This window comes from Podarcis filfolensis (genome assembly GCF_964270895.1).
Source record: "Podarcis filfolensis genome assembly, chromosome: 2".
NCBI classification, from domain to species: Eukaryota; Metazoa; Chordata; class Lepidosauria; order Squamata; family Lacertidae; genus Podarcis; species Podarcis filfolensis.
The window spans coordinates 68,309,095-68,326,738 of record NC_139605.1 but is presented as its reverse complement, the minus strand read 5'-3'; the positions used below and the strand labels follow the sequence as shown (position 1 = coordinate 68,326,738).

Sequence of the window (17,644 nt, the reverse complement as noted above, 5' to 3'; positions counted from 1 at the left end):
GCACAAACACTATTTCTGGTGCTCCTTTTGGCGCGGAGGAGGCGTGTGCAGCTTCTCATTGGCTCCTTCAGCCAATGGGAAGCTCCTGCAGCCAATGGGAAGCTGGCCAGCATCGCGGAAGGCAGTCCCCGCTCTGCTCTGCACCGGTTTAGCACGGCACGCGGGAGCCGACCGAAGTTTTGCTTTTTTAAAGCATCTAATATTCCAGTCCCAGGAAGAGTATTTTTATTCCTCCTTTTTATAGGTGCAGGAGATGATTTCAGTGGCCTTTGTGCTCTTATAAATGTGGTGATAAAATGATATCTCAGATGTCTATGAAACAGGAACTGATTAGCCATGGCAATCCCGTGATCATGATGAATTCTTTGTGGGATGGTATAAACTATAAAAATCCAGAGACAAACCAAAGCCTCCTGTAGCTTTCTTTCCCCATAAACATTGCATTGTTCTCATCTGGTATCTCCCTTTCCACTAATAATAGTGGCGTTATACTAGGTGCTTTTTAATGCAAACATTGTAATCATACTCTGCATTGTGTATTGACTAGGATTAGAAGTACCTTTGATTTTTTTAAAAAGAAAATGTTGTAGCAAAGATTAATGTTCCCAGTCGAGTTACACCCATTTATTTATACCACTGTGCAAGTTGGATGAAGAGGTTTCTCTGTTGATATATATTTACACAAATTAAATTTGCATTTTATGTATATTGTTGTTACCTGTTGTTACCCCTTAATAAAGTCAGTGAAACTTCTTTTAATAAACTCTATTGTAAAAGCCACAGAGATAAGAAACTCTCTCTCACTTTTCCTCCCTATTAAAGCTGGCCTTTGCCGGAGTTTGATCCAAGTCAGATCCGACTAATTGTGTACCAGGACTGTGAAAGAAGAGGGCGAAATGTTTTATTTGACTCCAGTGCTAAGAGGAGAACTGAAGATGCATCCGTCTCGGTGAGCAATATTCACACTAGTATGACTGCCTTTTCCCCTCAACCCCCCCCCCCCCGAAATGCAATGCAAAGTTAATTCATGCAGGCTTCAATAATAAATTATTTGCATCAGTAGCCATGCTTTGAAAAGAGATATTCAAAATGCTACGTTTAAAAAGAGGTTGTGTTTGCAGTGCATTAGTGCTTCAGCTGTTCCTCCTAATTGCTTTACTGTTACAGCAGTCTCCTCTTTTTAACCTAGCCCTTTGTTATATCATATTTCCTCTCATAGGATCTCTCCTTTTCCTGTAGCTTTAGGAACAGCCTAGATGGTGAAAATGCCTTCACTATTTATTCCCTTACTTGTCTTCTGGCAAGCCAGAATTTTATAAAGTTTGAAAATAATTCCAGTGAGGGTGAATCAGGTGTACTGTAGAACAGCAGAGAGGAACCTGTGGTCTTTCAGGTGCTGTTGGACTACAGCTCCCATGATCCCTGACCATTGGCTGGGTGGGGCTGATGGGAGTCCTATAACATCTGGCAGGGCACAGGTACCCCAGCACTGCTGTATAGATGATTATTAGGACACTTGCATGCTTGAGGGTTATGCATCGACCCAGTTTTCACGTAATGCATAGCAAAAGTTGCGGCTTAGCACTGAGCCGGGGGAACTTCCAAACTGTGGGCCCACTTTCCCTCACAATGCTGTTTCCCCCAAACCACACCCGCCTGCCTTACCCCTGACATCATACGTGACATCAGGCAGGAGGCGGGGAAAGGTGTGGCCTGCACCCTTGGTTCATGGAGCTTGTAGAGATAAAGATCTGGTCTACCAGGCTAAAAAATGTTTTGCACACCTGAGCCTTAACATGAACAAGCAAATATGCAGCCTCCCAAAGAGAAGATTGTGGCTGCTTTGGTCCTGCCACTGCCACACTGCTGCGAGCTAAGCCATGGTTTGGCTTAGCATTGCATCTGAACCTTGATCCATTGTTTATCTTGCCCCCAGTTAAATCACAAACTGTAGCTAAGGTTTGTTTTGTGGCCTACCACTCCTTGTTTTCCTGAGGAAGATGAACCATGAGCCTGGGTTTGGACATAATGCTAAGCCAAATTAGCTTAGCTCACACCAACTCAGCAGCAGCAGGACTGAAGGAAGAGTGGAGCAGGTATGGTCACATGGGAACTCATACATGTATAGATCGATCTTTTAAAGAAAGAAAAAACTTTTAAGGGAGGTACTGAAGAAGTGTGGAAATGTACTGTACTATCTCACAGGCATACCTGAAGGAGTGTCTCCACCCCCATCGTTCTGCCTGGACACTGAGGTCCAGTGCCGAGGGCCTTCTGGCAGTTCCCTCGCTGCAAGAAGCCAAGTTACAGGGAACCAGGCAGAGGGCCTTCTCGGTAGTGGTGCCCGCCCTGTGGAACGCCCTCCCACCAGATGTCAAAGAGAAAAATAACTACCAAACTTTTAGAAGACATCTGAAGGCAGCCCTGTTTAGGGAAGCTTTTAATGTTTAATAGGTTATTGTATTTTAGTGTTTTGTTGGAAGCCGCCCAGAGTGGCTGGGGAACCCATCCAGATGGGCGGGGTATAAATAATAAATTACTACTACTACTACTACTACTACTACTACTACTACTACTGGGGATTCCAATGATGGCATCTGTTCACATGCAAGGCCCCGGGCCTTAAAATAAGTGTTAGCCACATACTGAGCCCTTTTACCTGTAAGTAACAGAGACATTATCTCTTTGTAGACAGTGAAGTTGTTATATTTCATCTCTTAGCAAAGTGGCAAATGACTCCTTCACTTGACGGCATTCACAAAGTGCTAGCTGCATCCCACGGCACTTTTGCCCTTTGCAAGAAAACACTGTGTGGGACAGACGTTTTCTCACTGTGAAAAGAGCATCTGTTAGCTGCGTTTTAGAATTCAATGCCTTCTGCCTGTTGACCCCCACATGTCTCAGCATGATTTATAGCTCCTGGCCTTCTCCAGTAGAGTGTCGGCTTTGTTGGCTTAGGAACATGGAAGGTTTGGACTTGAACAAAGCTGTCCACCATAATGGGTGGAGAATCAGCTGATTTTCAGAGCATGTATTTGTGTGGGGTTTGCCCGCCCACAGACACACACGAGAGGGCTATGTCCGCTTCCCCACGCCTGCTGGAGTGAAATTTCTCGCTTAGAGGGACACATGGCCTCAGGAGAAGGCCCGGCAAAAGAAAGTTAGACCTGCAATATATTGCCTGTCAACACTTCTTGATAACAAACAGTTCTGCTGAAAAGAACACTACTGTGGCAGTCAAAGCATGCGCTGTACCTTTTAAATGTTGGCATGTTTCAAAAGGCAGTTCCATGTGCGCAGAATGAAAATATCTCGTAGAATCATAGAATCATAGAATCATAGAGTTGGAAGAGACCACAAGGGCCATTGAGTCCAACCCCCTGCCAAGCAGGAAACACCATCAGAGCACTCCTATAGAATCATAGAATCATAGAGTTGGAAGAGACCACAAGGGCCATCTCTTAAGATCACAAACATTTACATAGACGTATGACCAAGAACGGCTTCTAATTTCATCTGGCGTGGCTACTCCTGACTTTCTGGGGCCTGTGCTGTGAATTGCTTTGACACAGAGTTACAATATCTCTGCCATCCTGGTCAGCCTCCTCCCAAACTGGTGCCCTCAAGATTTTGCTGGACTACAACTCCAAGCATCCCTGAACACTGGCCAGTCTCCAGGTGACTACCTGCTGGTTCATAGAATCATATAATTGTAGAGTTGGAAGGGACCCTGAATATCATCTAGTCCAATTCCCTGCAATGCAGGAATATGCAACTGTCCCTTACAAGGATCAAACCTACAGCCTTGGCAATATCAGCACCATACTCTAACCATCTGAGCTATCCAGTCTGGTTGCTGGAATTATTGTCAAGAATGCTAGACAATGTGAACCTTAGTCCGTAGCTGTCAACCTTCCCTTTTTTTGCGGGAAATTCCTTTATTCCAGCACTGTTTCCCGCTGCTATCCCAGATTGTTAGATATCTCGTAGACTGTCCCCGGGATAGGTGAGGCTGCTGATCCCTTATTTTCGAGGCTGCTGATCCCTTATTTTCAAATCTGAAAGTTGACAGCTATGCCTTAGTCTGATCCATCTAGCAAGGCTCTTACAGTTTTAAGCATGAATGTTGTTGTCAGTAGTAGCAGCAGCAAGAGCATCACACTTTTATTCAGTGACATTAGTGAACAGAGTGCAATAATCCCTGCTCCTCCAAGTGCTTACAAACTAATTTTCAACACAGAAAAGCAGCAGAAGAGAAGGAAAAGTGGAGTCAGGCTTAAATAAGGAAGGAATATGTAATACTTTCAGATACATTTACAAAGCTTTCACGGAAAAGGTTGGTTTTGGGAAGGAATTTGAAGGAAGAGTGGTGGCACCATTAAGGTGTTTGGGAGGCTAGACAGGATAACTAAACACTCATCAGTTGCGCTTTATTATCAAGAGACCCTGAACAGGTATTTTTGTTTTTTACATTTAAGATACAACATTAGACCATAGAGATTCATGGTTTGGGGGCTTTAACCTTGAAAGATTGAAGTCAGCCCATCCAACATCAAGGCAATGAATTATGCATGTCAGAAACATTCTTAGGCAACCTATCAATCATTAATAAACCCTTTATTTATAAACTGCTACTTTTAAAATGAACATTATGAAATTAAAACTCCTGCCTTCTGTTAGATGCATGTATTTTTCAGGTCTGGGCAAATCTGGTTTGTATAAATATTTGTTTATCTTTGTCTCATGAAAGTGTTACTGGCTTTTGTTTTGTTTTGCCTTTTTGGCTGTAATTCATAAACAGTTACCAGAAGCAGACTCAAACCCACCTACGTTATCATCCTCCAAGCAAAAGAAAAAAAAAGAGAGAGTTTAGCAGTGCAGACATAAGTAAAAATGAGTTTAAATTTGCCATTTATATTCCTCCTTTCTCTTTGCAAACTCTCAAGGCAGCTTACAAACACAACAGCAAAACAAAAAGCAGTTTTATGTTAATGAACATTTTGATTTCTTGTGTGTGTTTTATGCTTAATCACGAATCAGTGAAAGGTGGGGGGTAAATTGAATAAATGAATAAAATATGTCATTAATGACTGGCCTAAGTCCATATTCAGGGCACAAGTCAGAGGTCATGCCATGGTCTAGGGCAGGGGAGGTCCAGAGGGCAGCTATTTTATGTGGCCCTCCAGCCCCCATCTTCCTCTCTACCTCTTCAGTAGGTTGGAGGAGAGGTTCCCTTCACCCTGGCACTGTGATGCAGAGGAAAATTGCTGTCTCTGCTGTTCAAGGATTGGCTGCCAAAGCCCAGGTGTGGCTTTTGTCCTCCATATTGTCCTCTCTATAGCAAGCCTAACACTGTGATGGGGATGAATGTGGTACATGTCTGCTGTGTGTGAGTGAGTGAGTGAGTGAGTGTGTGTGAGAGAGAAAGAACTGTGTGGCTGTATTTGTGTGTAGTCTGCATTTGTGACAAGGGTGTGTGCTGCATGTGTGTTAGGGGGAGGTTATATGCACTATGTGTTTGACAATTGCGGTGTTTGTGTGCGAGAGGGTGTTATTTGCAGCAACTTCGGCCATGACTGTTGCTGGTATGCAGAGGGTTAATCAGTCTTCCGTGTGGCCCCTGTGCCAAGAACCTTAAGCTGGAGATGTTAATGGAAGAAAGATGGGCCTACAGCAAGGTGATAGGTTACAGCAAGCTTGTAGTAGAAAGTGCCAATGGTCTGACATTTGTTATTGGATAGCAACAGTGGGAATGCTTAGTGCTTAGAGATATTCTAGAAGGGGGACTTGATCCAGATAGTAAGGTTAGGCATGGGAAGGAAGAAAAGGGAGGATCTAAAACAGAGGGGAAAACTACTGAGATGTAGTAGAGAAGGGTTGACTTCAAGCTGTGTGGATGAGGCAACACTTAACAGAGTTTGAACATGTTGAACACTCTGTCAACCTAAGCACTGAGTCGTAGGCCATAATTTTAAGCAGATTAATCGGATGCTTTGCAGTTATGGTTGTGAACACTGCACACCAAACACTAAATTACTGATAGGATCAGAAATGGGATATGCTGGCTGAGTCCTTTACCTTTAGGCGACCTGCCTGAAACCAAGACTGCTCCCTTGTAAGGTTTCGGTTTCTGGAGAACAAAGAATAGCCACTGCCATTGACCTCTTTGGCTGCCGAAAGTGCACAAGGACAGGGTCTGGCCTCAGAGGAGAGCCTTGAGGTCAAATAGCGGAGCTAACCAGAGTTAGAGTTCCCAGCTGTGTAGAAATGGAATCGCCGGCAAGCCTCCTTGTGCTGCTGCTTCAATGGGCACGGCAGATGGTGCTAGCAGGACGGTGTCTGCGGGGTTTATTTATGGCACATGCATGCTCTTCTTGGGGACAGGGATTCCAACGTTCTTTTATGCGCTGCACTTATTCTGTAATCTCTTTTACAATGTTGGAAGCACGACTTGAGCTATGCTGGGAACACAAGTCGACCAGTTCCCTTTGTTGCATAATATCTGGTGGCTTGTTACATCTTGTATTTCATTGACATTCAAATCCAGAGGGAAAAAAACCTCACACAGGAGCAGGGACACCTCAGATATTTGATCTAGGTGTCCGGCAGGTTACTCTTCAGCATATGCTGGGTTCTAAAATTGCACGTCTTAAAATTTGTCTGCGTTCTGCATTTTGCAAATGATTTGCTTGCTGGCAGACTGCTGACAGTTGGCATCCAAAAGATTGTGACCATTTGACCTCTTTTTACCACGGGATCCTTAAGTTCATTGCATTCTACTGTAAAGGCCAAAGGTATAATCTTCCATAGTGTTTGAATCAGGAAATGATCACTCTTAAGACATTGTGTTCAGCTGTGGCTTTGAAGAAAGCTGTGTAGGAAGCTTATAAGAGGTTCGTGCATAGACTCGATTAGCTAGCTTGAGGAAAATGTTTTGCCATCATAGGAATTCTCTCTCTCTCATATATATATATATATATATATATATATATATATATATATGCTTTGCTACCAAGTGTTATTAAGAAAACTTTCAACATCAGCTGAAAGCTGCAGTGTGACATGCCTGCGAAAGATGTTGTAACCCTGTGGACTCGGTGTGGTTTTATCACATGATGCTGTGCCTAGCCCAAGACGCTGTTGTTTATCAGAGATAAAATGCAATTCTAGTTCACGGGTTTCTAGTGAAGTCATATGATTGCCATTCACATGTTTTCAGCCATTGTCTGCCAAAAAAATTCAAGGCAGTAGCAATTCTAACTCTGCACGAGTTCAGCATTGTCTCTTTAATGATCAGCTTCTCATAATGGGAGGTTGTTCTTATGAGAAGAAATGAATTCTTGTGCTGCAGCCATAAGAAAAGAAAAGGGAGTTCTAGCTGGCTTTGCATAGGCTAGGCTGGCTGCCATAAGATCAGTACTGAGAAACCCTAAAAAAAATTTTTTTCCTTCCAGTAGCACCTTAAAGACCAACTAAGTTAGTTCTTGGTATGAGCTTTCGTGTGCATGCACACTTCTTCAGATACACTGAAACAGAAGTTGCCAGATCCTTCTATATAGATCCTTCTATATATTTTTTGTTTTGACTATGGCAGACCAACACGGCTACCTATCTGTAACTGAGAAACCCTGTGGCTCTCCAGACATTTTGGACTACAACTCCCATCAGCCTCAGCTAGCATGACGAGCAGTCTGTGATGATGGGAGTTGTAGTCCAGCAACAACTGGAAGCGCACAACTGCCACCACATTTGCTTTAGATATTAACTTCTTTACCTTCCAATAGTTCTCACAACGGGTGAACTGCAGTGAAAACTGCTGAGTGGGGGCAGATGTAAGCTACTGAGTGAGGGGGCCCTTTTTCCTTAAAATATTTCTTTGCAATTGCAGTCCCCATTCTTATAAAAATGTTCTGTTCCGGTGTTTGCAAAATCTATATCACAGGGAGAATTTTAGGTGATGTTATGATGAATAGCTGCACCTGTGGTTCTCTGAAAGCAGTCTGATTTCATGGGATTTTATTTTTTTACCCCAAACTTAAATATGGAAGAAAAATGAAACCTTCCCAAGTTTTGCATATTTGTCCCTATTGAAATTCATTTTGTTAATTTGGACCCAGTTCTCCAATCTGTTAAGGTCATTATGAATCCTCATTCTGCCTTGTGCGGTGTTAACTACCCTTCCCAGTTTGGTGTCATCTGCAGATTTGATGAGCGTCTCCTCAATTCCTTCATCCAATTCGTTTATATATTTTTTTAAAAAAAAAAGATTTTTATTAAAGTTTTACAAAAAAGAAAAATAGAAATTCACAGAATAAAAAACCATAAATTACAGAAAAAAGAAACACACAAAAGAGAGAAAAAAAACAAAAAATACAGAAAGAAAAACACAACTAATTAAGAAAAATTACATTTAAACAAAGAAAAAATAAAACCATTCCATTTTTCCAATAACCTCAATTTCATATGCTTATGTTCTTGACCTCCTCGCACCTTCCCCTTTTTGTATTCCCATTCAAATATTTAATTCAGCAAATTCTTACCCTTTATCAAATGTTTAAACTTTGTACCATAACCTATACTATATCCCTATTTTTCAACCAATTATCAATACCTTTTTTGCATAATCTTAATAACTTTTATCACTAATTACCACTTATTACCCATCCAAGCACATTTTTAACACTCATTAATTTTATAATATTTCTGAAGATAGTCTTTGAATTTCTTCCAGTCTTCTTCCACCAACTCTTCTCCCAGGTCTCGGATTCTGTCAGTCATTTCCGCCAATTCCATATAGTCTATCAGCTTCATCTGCCATTCTTCCAGGGTGGGTAGCTCTTGTGTCTTCCAATACTTTGCGATGAGAATTCTTGCTGCTGTTGTTGCATTTAATCATAGCAGATTTAACTGTTTCATCCTGCGTATTCCATTTTAGCAGCAAGTTATACATTCTTGAAAGTATTTTAGTTTTGGGTTCTAACAACTCAGTTTCCAATTTTGATTTTTCCACCTGGAAACCTATTTTTTTATCCATGTTATAGGCTTCTCTTATTTGAAAATAGTGCAGCCAATCTCGCACCTTATCTTTTAATTTCTCAAAACTCTGCAATTTCAATTTATCTCCTTCTTGTTCCAGTATTTCCCAATATTTCGGCCATTTGGCCTCCATATTGGACTTTTTAAGTGCCTTTGCCTCCATTGGTGACAACCACCTTGGGGTTTTGTTCTCCAATAAGTCTTTATATCTTGACCAGACATTAAACAATGCTTTCCTGACAATATGATTTTTAAATGCTTTATGAGCTTTGACCTTGTCGTACCACAGATATGCATGCCACCCAAAGACATTATTAAAACCTTCTAAATCCAAAATGTCTGTGTTTTCAAGAAGCAGCCATTCTTTCAGCCAGCAAAATGCGGCCGATTCATAATAGAGTTTCAGGTCTGGCAGGGCGAAACCACCTCTTTCTCTTACATCGGTTAGTATTTTAAATTTTATTCTAGGCTTCTTGCCCTGCCAGACAAATCTAGAAATATCCTTCTGCCACTTCTTGAAACAGTCCATCTTGTCCACAATTTGCAAAGATTGAAACAAAAATAACATCCTTGGCAATACATTCATCTTTATAGCCGCAATTCTTCCCAACAAGGAAAGCTTCAAGTTTGACCATATCTCTAGATCTTTCTTCACTTCTAGCCAACATTTCTCATAGTTATCTTTAAACAAGTTTAGATTCTTAGCAGTCATATTAACCCCCAAATATTTAACCTTCTTTACTATTGTTAGGCCTGTCTCCTTCTGAAACCTGTCTTTCTCAATCGGTGTTAAATTTTTCTCAAGAACTTTTGTTTTAGATTTATTCAGCTTAAAACCAGCCATCTGCCCAAATTCTTGGATCACTTCCAAAACTCTTTTCGAACTAGATTCTGGCTCCTGTAATGTTAAAACTAAGTCATCTGCAAAAGCTTTCAATTTATATTGCTTAGCTCCGACCTGAATGCCTTTTATCAAACGGTCCCTTCTAATCATGTTCAATAATACCTCCAGGACTGTGATGAATAACAATGGGGAAATTGGGCAGCCTTGTCGTGTACCTTTCTCTATCTTAAATCCCTCTGTCACCATATTATTCACAATTAATTTAGCCTTTTGTTCTGAGTAAATTGCACTTATACCATTTTCAAACCCTTGACCCACCCCCATCCCCTGAAGATTTTTCTTCATAAAACTCCAAGAAATGTTGTCAAAGGCTTTCTCCGCATCTATAAAGATTAAAACTGCTTTGGTGTTTATATTCACTTGCAACTTCTCCAAGATGTTGATTATGTTCCTTGTATTGTCCGACAAGTGTCTACCCGGGAGAAAGCCCGCTTGGTCCTTATGAATCTCTTCCAGTAGTACTTTCTTTAGTCTATTTGCCAAAATGTCCGCAAATATTTTGTAATCCACATTAAGAAGGGATATGGGGCGGTAGTTCTTAAGTTGCGTCTTTTCAGACTCAGTTTTTGGTATAAGTGTAATATAAGCTTCCTGCCACGACTCCGGCGCCTTTTTCCCCTCTAGTATCTCATTGCATACCTCCATTAGTGGTCGAATTAACCAATCTTTCAAAACTCTATAGTATTTGGAGGTTAAGCCCATCCAATTCGTTTATAAAGAGGCTGAACAACAATAGGCCCAGGACAGAACTCTGGGGCACTCCACTTGTCCCTTTTTCCCAGGATGTCGAGAAGCCTTTAGTGAGCACTCTTTGGGTTCGTTCAATCAACCAGCTACAGATCCACCTAGCAGTAACATTGTCTCTGAATCCTCTGAGCCTAATTCCCCATCCCTTATAGAACTCAGGTTGAAGAAAACCAAGTGAGAATCCGCAGCCACATGCAGGACAGCAACTATACATACAGAGGGAGTGATTATCCATTTTGATGTCTGTGAGGTAACAAAGGATGAATTAACACAGAATTCTCCTTAGAATTTAGAGCTCACTTTTATCTTCCACATTTGAACACCATTCTTTTTTGGCACAACTTCACTCCTATGTTTAAATATATAAACACTGATACCTGCATTGCGGGAGATTGAACTAGATGGCCCTGGGGGTCCTTTTCACCGCTACAGTTCTGAGATATGATTTACGAAATGTTGAACATTGGATTTGTGTATTACACATCTATCTCCAAAGCAAAAAGATAAGACTTATTGAAATTATTCCTATTTTGCAAAACGGTTGGCTTAGCTTCCAATCTCCATTCTTTCACTAATGCTAAAATGCTTGTGTTCATCTCGCTAGTTTTCTTTTTCTATGCCCCAGATGCAGGTGATCTGTACTCTCAGAACACTGTTTTGAGGATTACTAAACACAATGTAACAAATACAGTTTTTACTCCACCAGAAACTCTGCAGCGATGCTCAGGTGAAAGTCATTGGGAAATGTTGCCAGCTCAAACCTGGAGGGGACAGCTCTTCCTCTTTGGATAGTTCAATTAATTCGTCTTCTTCCTCTTCCGAAGCAAAAGAACAATGTCCAAAATTTCAGGTGAGAGGTCCCCCTTTTAACTGTATCATGCTGGCATTGTGACTTGTATTGCATGTTTGAAAACATTGCCTTATTAGGAAATGGCTTGGGCTCCTGGTGGAGGGAGTGAGCCCGGAAGCCATTCTTTGGTGGTTGTCCAACAAAACAGATGGCTGTTGTCATGTAGGACTGCAAAAAGAAACTATCAGAATATCAGCAGCATGAATGTTCCTACAAGTGGCTTATTTGAAAATCATTCATAAAGAACAATGGCCAATGAGCCACTAAGAAACCTGGGGCAAGGATGTACCAAACAAACATGATAGTATAGATCAGTCCCTTCCTCTCCTTGCCCTCCAGCAAAGATGAAACAATTTAACCAGGAAACAGCTGAAAATGCAGTTCCCCATTCTAACAAAGGCCCAGGAGATGGATTTACATATGTGGCCAGCCACCCCACAATAAGTTGGCCCATTTCTAATTTTTCTTCCAGAAATGTGCTGCATGGATTAAGTTTTCATACAGGCTAGTGACAAAAATCCTCCACTTACTTTCAGATGTTTGTGATTAACGCTGATGTTTTAGGTTTCTCATGAGTTGTGAAAATATTGTTCACTCAAGATTTCCATCCAAAATATTAATAATAGAGGTTTTCATGGAGTCAGAATCAGAATGGGACCAGGAATCCCTCTCAACTTAGTTTTTGCTGGTCTGCTTCAAATCCCTGCGACAGGATGAGCTCCCGTTGCTCTGTCCCAGCTTCTGCCAACCTAGCAGTTCAAAAGCAGGCCAGTGCAAGTAGATAATTAGGTACCACTGCAGTGGATAGGTATATGGCATTTCCGTGCGCTCTGGTTTCCGTCATGTTGTGCCAGAAGCGGTTTAGTCATTCTGGCCACAAGACCCGGAAAGCTATCTGTGGACAAATGCCAGCTCCCTCGGCCCGAAGCAAGATGAGTTCTGCAACCCCATAGTTGCCTTTGACTGGACTTAACCGTCCAGGGGTCCTTTACCTTTATCATCCTGAAGTGCTTCCTTTAACTGTTTTGTAAAGCCTTATTCTGATGGCCTTTTTATGCTTTTTTAATGTCTTGAAAAGCAATTTTAAAACATTCAACTGCAAATTTTTGCTTGCTGGCAATTTAAAATGCTTATGGCAGTGGCACTCATTGAACTTGAGTTACACTTTATATAAGAGGGGAGGTTTTGGCCACCAGTGTAGCCAGAGTCATCTGACAGGGTATATTTCTGTCATCTCACCTTGCACTGATCACAAGTGTTTTCTGTTAAGCCTTCCTAAAATAGAGCTGAGCCTTTACCCTTTGTACTGAAGTAATTCTCTGTTTTAGAGTGGCTGATCCCAACATAACATATTCTCGGGGATGTCTTTAATGTAATGTAATACTAGGCTGCCAAGCTTTAGTAAGCATACATTAGTTGCTGCATTTCATTGCACAGAGGCACAGATGCTCACCCACCCACACACAAGGTCATGCAACTGATTTTTATATTGTGTTATTGCGCCTGAGAACGAAGTTTATATTTATCTCTCTCCTCATCATGGAAGAGTATTTTGCTGTGGTTTGGACAGGAAGAGACATGGGTTTCTTTGAACAACATTGTTCTTGCACAACGAGAACTGTGTACTGATGCCCAGAGTTGAGGATGCTAGCTTGTTTATGTTCCATACTGGGAGGTTTCCTCACAAAATCTAGCACAGGTAGCATTATCTGACATCATACTGTGCATGCAGTTTTGAACAGGCAGGTCACATGTCATTAGCATTTTAATGCTTTGTGAGAGAGGGAGGAATTAGAATCTGCTTGAAGGTAACATGAATGAAGAAATAAGGGATGCCTGGTGCAAATTTGATGATGCTTCCCAAACTGGATGCTCAGTAGCTGCTATGAGCTGCTTCCCACAAATCATGTTTCCCCCCTAATCAATAGGATAATCAGTTTTGTTAAGATTTTAAAGTTTGGTATTTGCTTTAGGTTGTGAGGCGACCTGGAACAGAAGTGCTGCCCTCTTCCCTCACCCCTGGTGAGGAACAGAGATTCGGCAAGGCAGTGATGAGACCGGGGAAGGCTCCCCCAAATTCATCATCGCTTTGCCTCACCACATCCCAACAAGCACTGCCACAGTGCCCCCCACCCCCCACGCACACTGCTCATGCCTGGAGAATAAAAACTACATTGTGAAGAATTTCAGCATTGTAGAAATGTCACGTGACGGTTACATGCCAATATCCTGTTATAAACAACAGACATTTTTAAATAAGATAATACATTTGACTCAAGGAATTATTTTCTTCTCAAATTGTCATTGCCTCGAGCTGGATCCCATTGCTGTATAGTAATCAGTTGAGTTTTTACATTATGGCTATTTCTCTTGTACCTGGTTGTGTACAAGATTTTGGTCATCTTTGACTGCTGTTTTGTGGTGGTGGTGGGGGGAGGGATTTCCAGCCATAGCAGCTGAAAAGCGGGGGTGGGGGGGTTGAATGAAGCCTCGTCTTCCACATACCTTACACCAGGGGTCAGCAAACTTTTTCAGCAGGGGGCTGGTCGACTATCCCTGAGACCTTGTGGGGGGGCAGGACTATATTTTTTGGGGGGGGGGGATGAACGATTTCTTATGCCCCACTAAATTACCTAGAGATGCATTTTAAATAAAAGGACACATTCTACTCGTGTAAAAACACACTGATTCCTGGACCATCCGTGGGCCGGATTGAGAAGGCGATTGGGCCGCATCTGGCCCCCGGGCCTTAGTTTGCCTACCCATGCCTTACACTAATAGTATAGGGACTAATTTTCCTCAGTCCACAATGCAGTCTGCTGACAAGCTTCTGAAATACACGGCTGAGTCAGATCAGCATCATTGCTTCTGAGGCGTGATGCAGAAGCATGTGATGTGCTTCTACACAAACCTCTGCTGCTTTGATGATATAGGTGGATGGGTGAAGTACTAGGTTCCTTCCATTCAATTTGTTTCATGGGCTCATGTAGTTCTTCCATAATTGCTTCATTGGACTAGCATGGGATGTGATCACAGAAAAAATGTTCACTTGCTATGGCTGTAGTCTATAAATTAAGCTTAAGGTAACCAATTTCAGTTTTGGGTCTTGCAGAGGAAAACAGCTGAAATCAGTTACAGATGACATAAGAACTTGGAAACTTTATCCATGGCTTTGAAATTTAGTAAATCGCCGAGACTAGGCTTTGTAAATGTCTAAAACTTCATTTAAGCCTACATGCTATGTAAATTTCACTTTTAACCTGAATCACAACATCTTGCATGTCAAAAACTCTGCTATTGGTACTTGTCAGCTTAACAGGTCTTCCCTTGCAAGTAGTCCCTGCGTGATAAATTTTTCCGTCCTCTTTATTTTTGTTATACATGAACATCTGTTTAGGTAGTTTTCTTTACTAAACTTACTAAATCATTGTTTAGTATGGGATTTTTTTTCCCCTGCCAGAAAAGACATTCCAAGCTCAGCCTTTCCCACTCAAGTTTTTTTTAAACTAACAGTTGCTGTGAGATTCTATGGCTATAGTCTTAAACATTAATATTATTGGAGACCTCACACTGATCTACATGTAAGACAGTGTTTTGACTGAGGTCTTTGACAGGGTCATCTTAATAATTAAGCACAGCTCCAAAACGCGAATAGCATGCTTTGAATTGTGGTTGATATTAGTTGCCATTTCTTTTCCCAGTTTTGTTTCACTGAATACCACACTTTTAAAAATTAGAATATATTTCAGATATGGTGGGAAAAAAACCCAGGTGCAGTATAAGCCTTTTCTCAAACCCACTGTCCTCAGGAGAGCAGCTCCCCCATCCTACCAGACCCATTGCTCGCTGAAAACATTTACAGGAAACTCCCTGTTTGTGTGTGGGTTGCCTTCTGGGTCGTCGCCTGTGTCGGCAGAGCACAAGTAAGCCCGTTCCGCCCCATTCCGGGGCCAAAAATGGTGCAAGCGCCAGCAGTTTCATCCAGAAAGTATACATTACCCTGTGGAATGACACTTTTAACTGGTGCCAAATAATTGTACTTGCTTTTCAATCAGGTGTTAAATGTGTGTGAAACTCCAAGCCCTAATATTTTAATGCAGAAGCTGCCAATTAAAGATTAAGGGCAGATGGGATGCAGTGAATTAAGGTGTTCAGCTCATTTGTCCTATCTTTTTGCACTATTCTGCATAAAACCTTCACGGGTTTTAAAATGTACATGTGGCTGGAGAAAAGTATATTAGAGTAGTAATGAGGTCATTTAGTGAAGGGTCAGTTCCAATAGGCTCCACCCCAATCCAGTTGCTTTCTCTGGAACTAAAACAGAGGAGGGGGACATGTTTCAACCCCCCCTCCCCACTTGCTTATATGCTGGTTCAGGATGAGTAGTAGGTGAGTACACAAACTGAGATCATACCCTGGTGCCAAAAACATAAGATCAGCAATGGTGGGTGGGTGAAAGATGCAGATACAGGAGAATTGAATCATAGCTATACAAAGATTATTATAGGTGTCATATGCATTTACCACAGAGTGACAAATGCCTAACCACTCTTTAGATCTGAAGTGCAAACTGCACAAGATATTGATCACATCATTTCCCCCAGGTGCAAGATTTTCCTTGCAGAAATAGTGAGCACAGTCAATCCAAACTCAAACAGGATCCTGGCCTGGGGCTTTTTTTTTTTTTTTGGCAGGGGTTGTTGTACCCTGCTGTGCTTCCAATCTGAATTGGCTTGCAAACCTCATGGAGAAAATTCCCATTCACTACAATGAGAATGACGTACCGTGTACTTTGGCACTGAAATTGAAAAGTATTTTGGTAGGCAGCCTGCCAAAAATGTTGCATTTCATTTTTTCCCTTTATTATATTTGATTATTAAATGAAAATGATGTTTTCCTTCATTTCTACAATGCTTCAGTTTGGTGCTCAAAATGATCAAGCATGCAACATAATAATTATAGGCTTATTCTTTTTCAGGGTTCCCGGTGTTCCTCAGATGCAAATATGCTTGGGGAGATGATGTTTGGCTCTGTGGCTATGAGCTACAAAGGCTCAACCTTAAAAATCCATCAAATCCGGTAAGGTTTTACTTTCTTCAGTTCGAAGTTTAGAGCACTGGAAATAGCTATGCTAAGCAGAATTGTCTCTAGTCCTGTGCACACAATCAAACAATATGGAAAGCATGTTGAGGAAGGAGATGAGAACAAGTTTGCAGGCCTCGTCCCTGTTCTTTATGAATTGTCCTTTGTACATACATGTTGAAGCACGAAATTGAAGTACCTTGGTTTTTACAAGGTACAGGCTGCACATTCAACACCTGTACACTTTGGGGTGCACACCTGCAGGCATTTGAATGCATCTTCTGATCAAGATGTGGAAGATCTTGCATTGCAAAGGGAAAACAATGAAAATTCATATAGCCTTTTTTATTTTCACAACTTAAACAAAGGAGAAGATCCCCAAGTGTATGAGAATTAACAGATGAGATCACAGGAACCCCAAAAACAATGAACATGGATATATAAAAACGAACATGGATGTATAAAAGCAAACATGAATGATAGCCACTGTTGTAACTGTTGTGTGACAGTTACAATTTATCTAAACCTCTCAAATGTTAGGTGAATTCTACTGGATTGCATCCTGTGTCATACTTCATCAGAAACAAAAATGGCAAATTTTTCACAGTTGACAGCTGGGGTGTGTGTTGATTTTATCTGATTTGGCTGAAAACTGACAAAACCGTTTTTGACAAATTTACGTTCTGAGCTTTAATTGGGTGCCTCATTTGTCTCTGTAGTATTGCGGTCCTCCTGTAGCGTCTTATTTTAAAACTGTTTTTCACTTCAAAAACAAACTCCGGTGTTGTGTTATGTCGAGAGATGTTTTGGTATATTCCGTGAAAACACCTGGTTGCTCACTCTGTCTAACTTTGTTTCACAGCTCTCCTCCACAGCTCATGCTAAGCAAAGTTTTTACAGCTCGAACTGGAAGCAGCATCTATGGAAGTTTAAACACGTGAGTACAATCAGTGTGTGATCTGTGTGGATTTTAGGTATGAGGAAGGGAGGGAGTAGGGTATGGCTCAAACTCTTTTTAGTGCTGC

General features: G+C 41.4%; 1 protein-coding gene across 7 annotated transcripts in view; it reads left to right on the top strand.

Annotated features, from left to right (window-relative positions):
• FNIP1 (folliculin interacting protein 1) overlaps window positions 1-17,644 on the top strand; it is a 90,407-nt gene that overhangs the window by 39,176 nt on the left and 33,587 nt on the right. For all 7 annotated transcript variants that reach the window (XR_014544808.1, XR_014544809.1, XR_014544810.1 and 4 more), the window contains exons 2-5: window positions 823-949; window positions 11,394-11,537; window positions 16,516-16,616; window positions 17,482-17,556. Coding sequence is in view for 4 of the 7 variants with exons in the window: in XM_083600092.1 (XP_083456218.1) it covers window positions 823-949; window positions 11,394-11,537; window positions 16,516-16,616; window positions 17,482-17,556 (447 nt within the window). In the remaining 3 variants the exon portion in view is untranslated. The remainder of the gene's footprint in view (window positions 1-822; window positions 950-11,393; window positions 11,538-16,515; window positions 16,617-17,481; window positions 17,557-17,644) is intronic.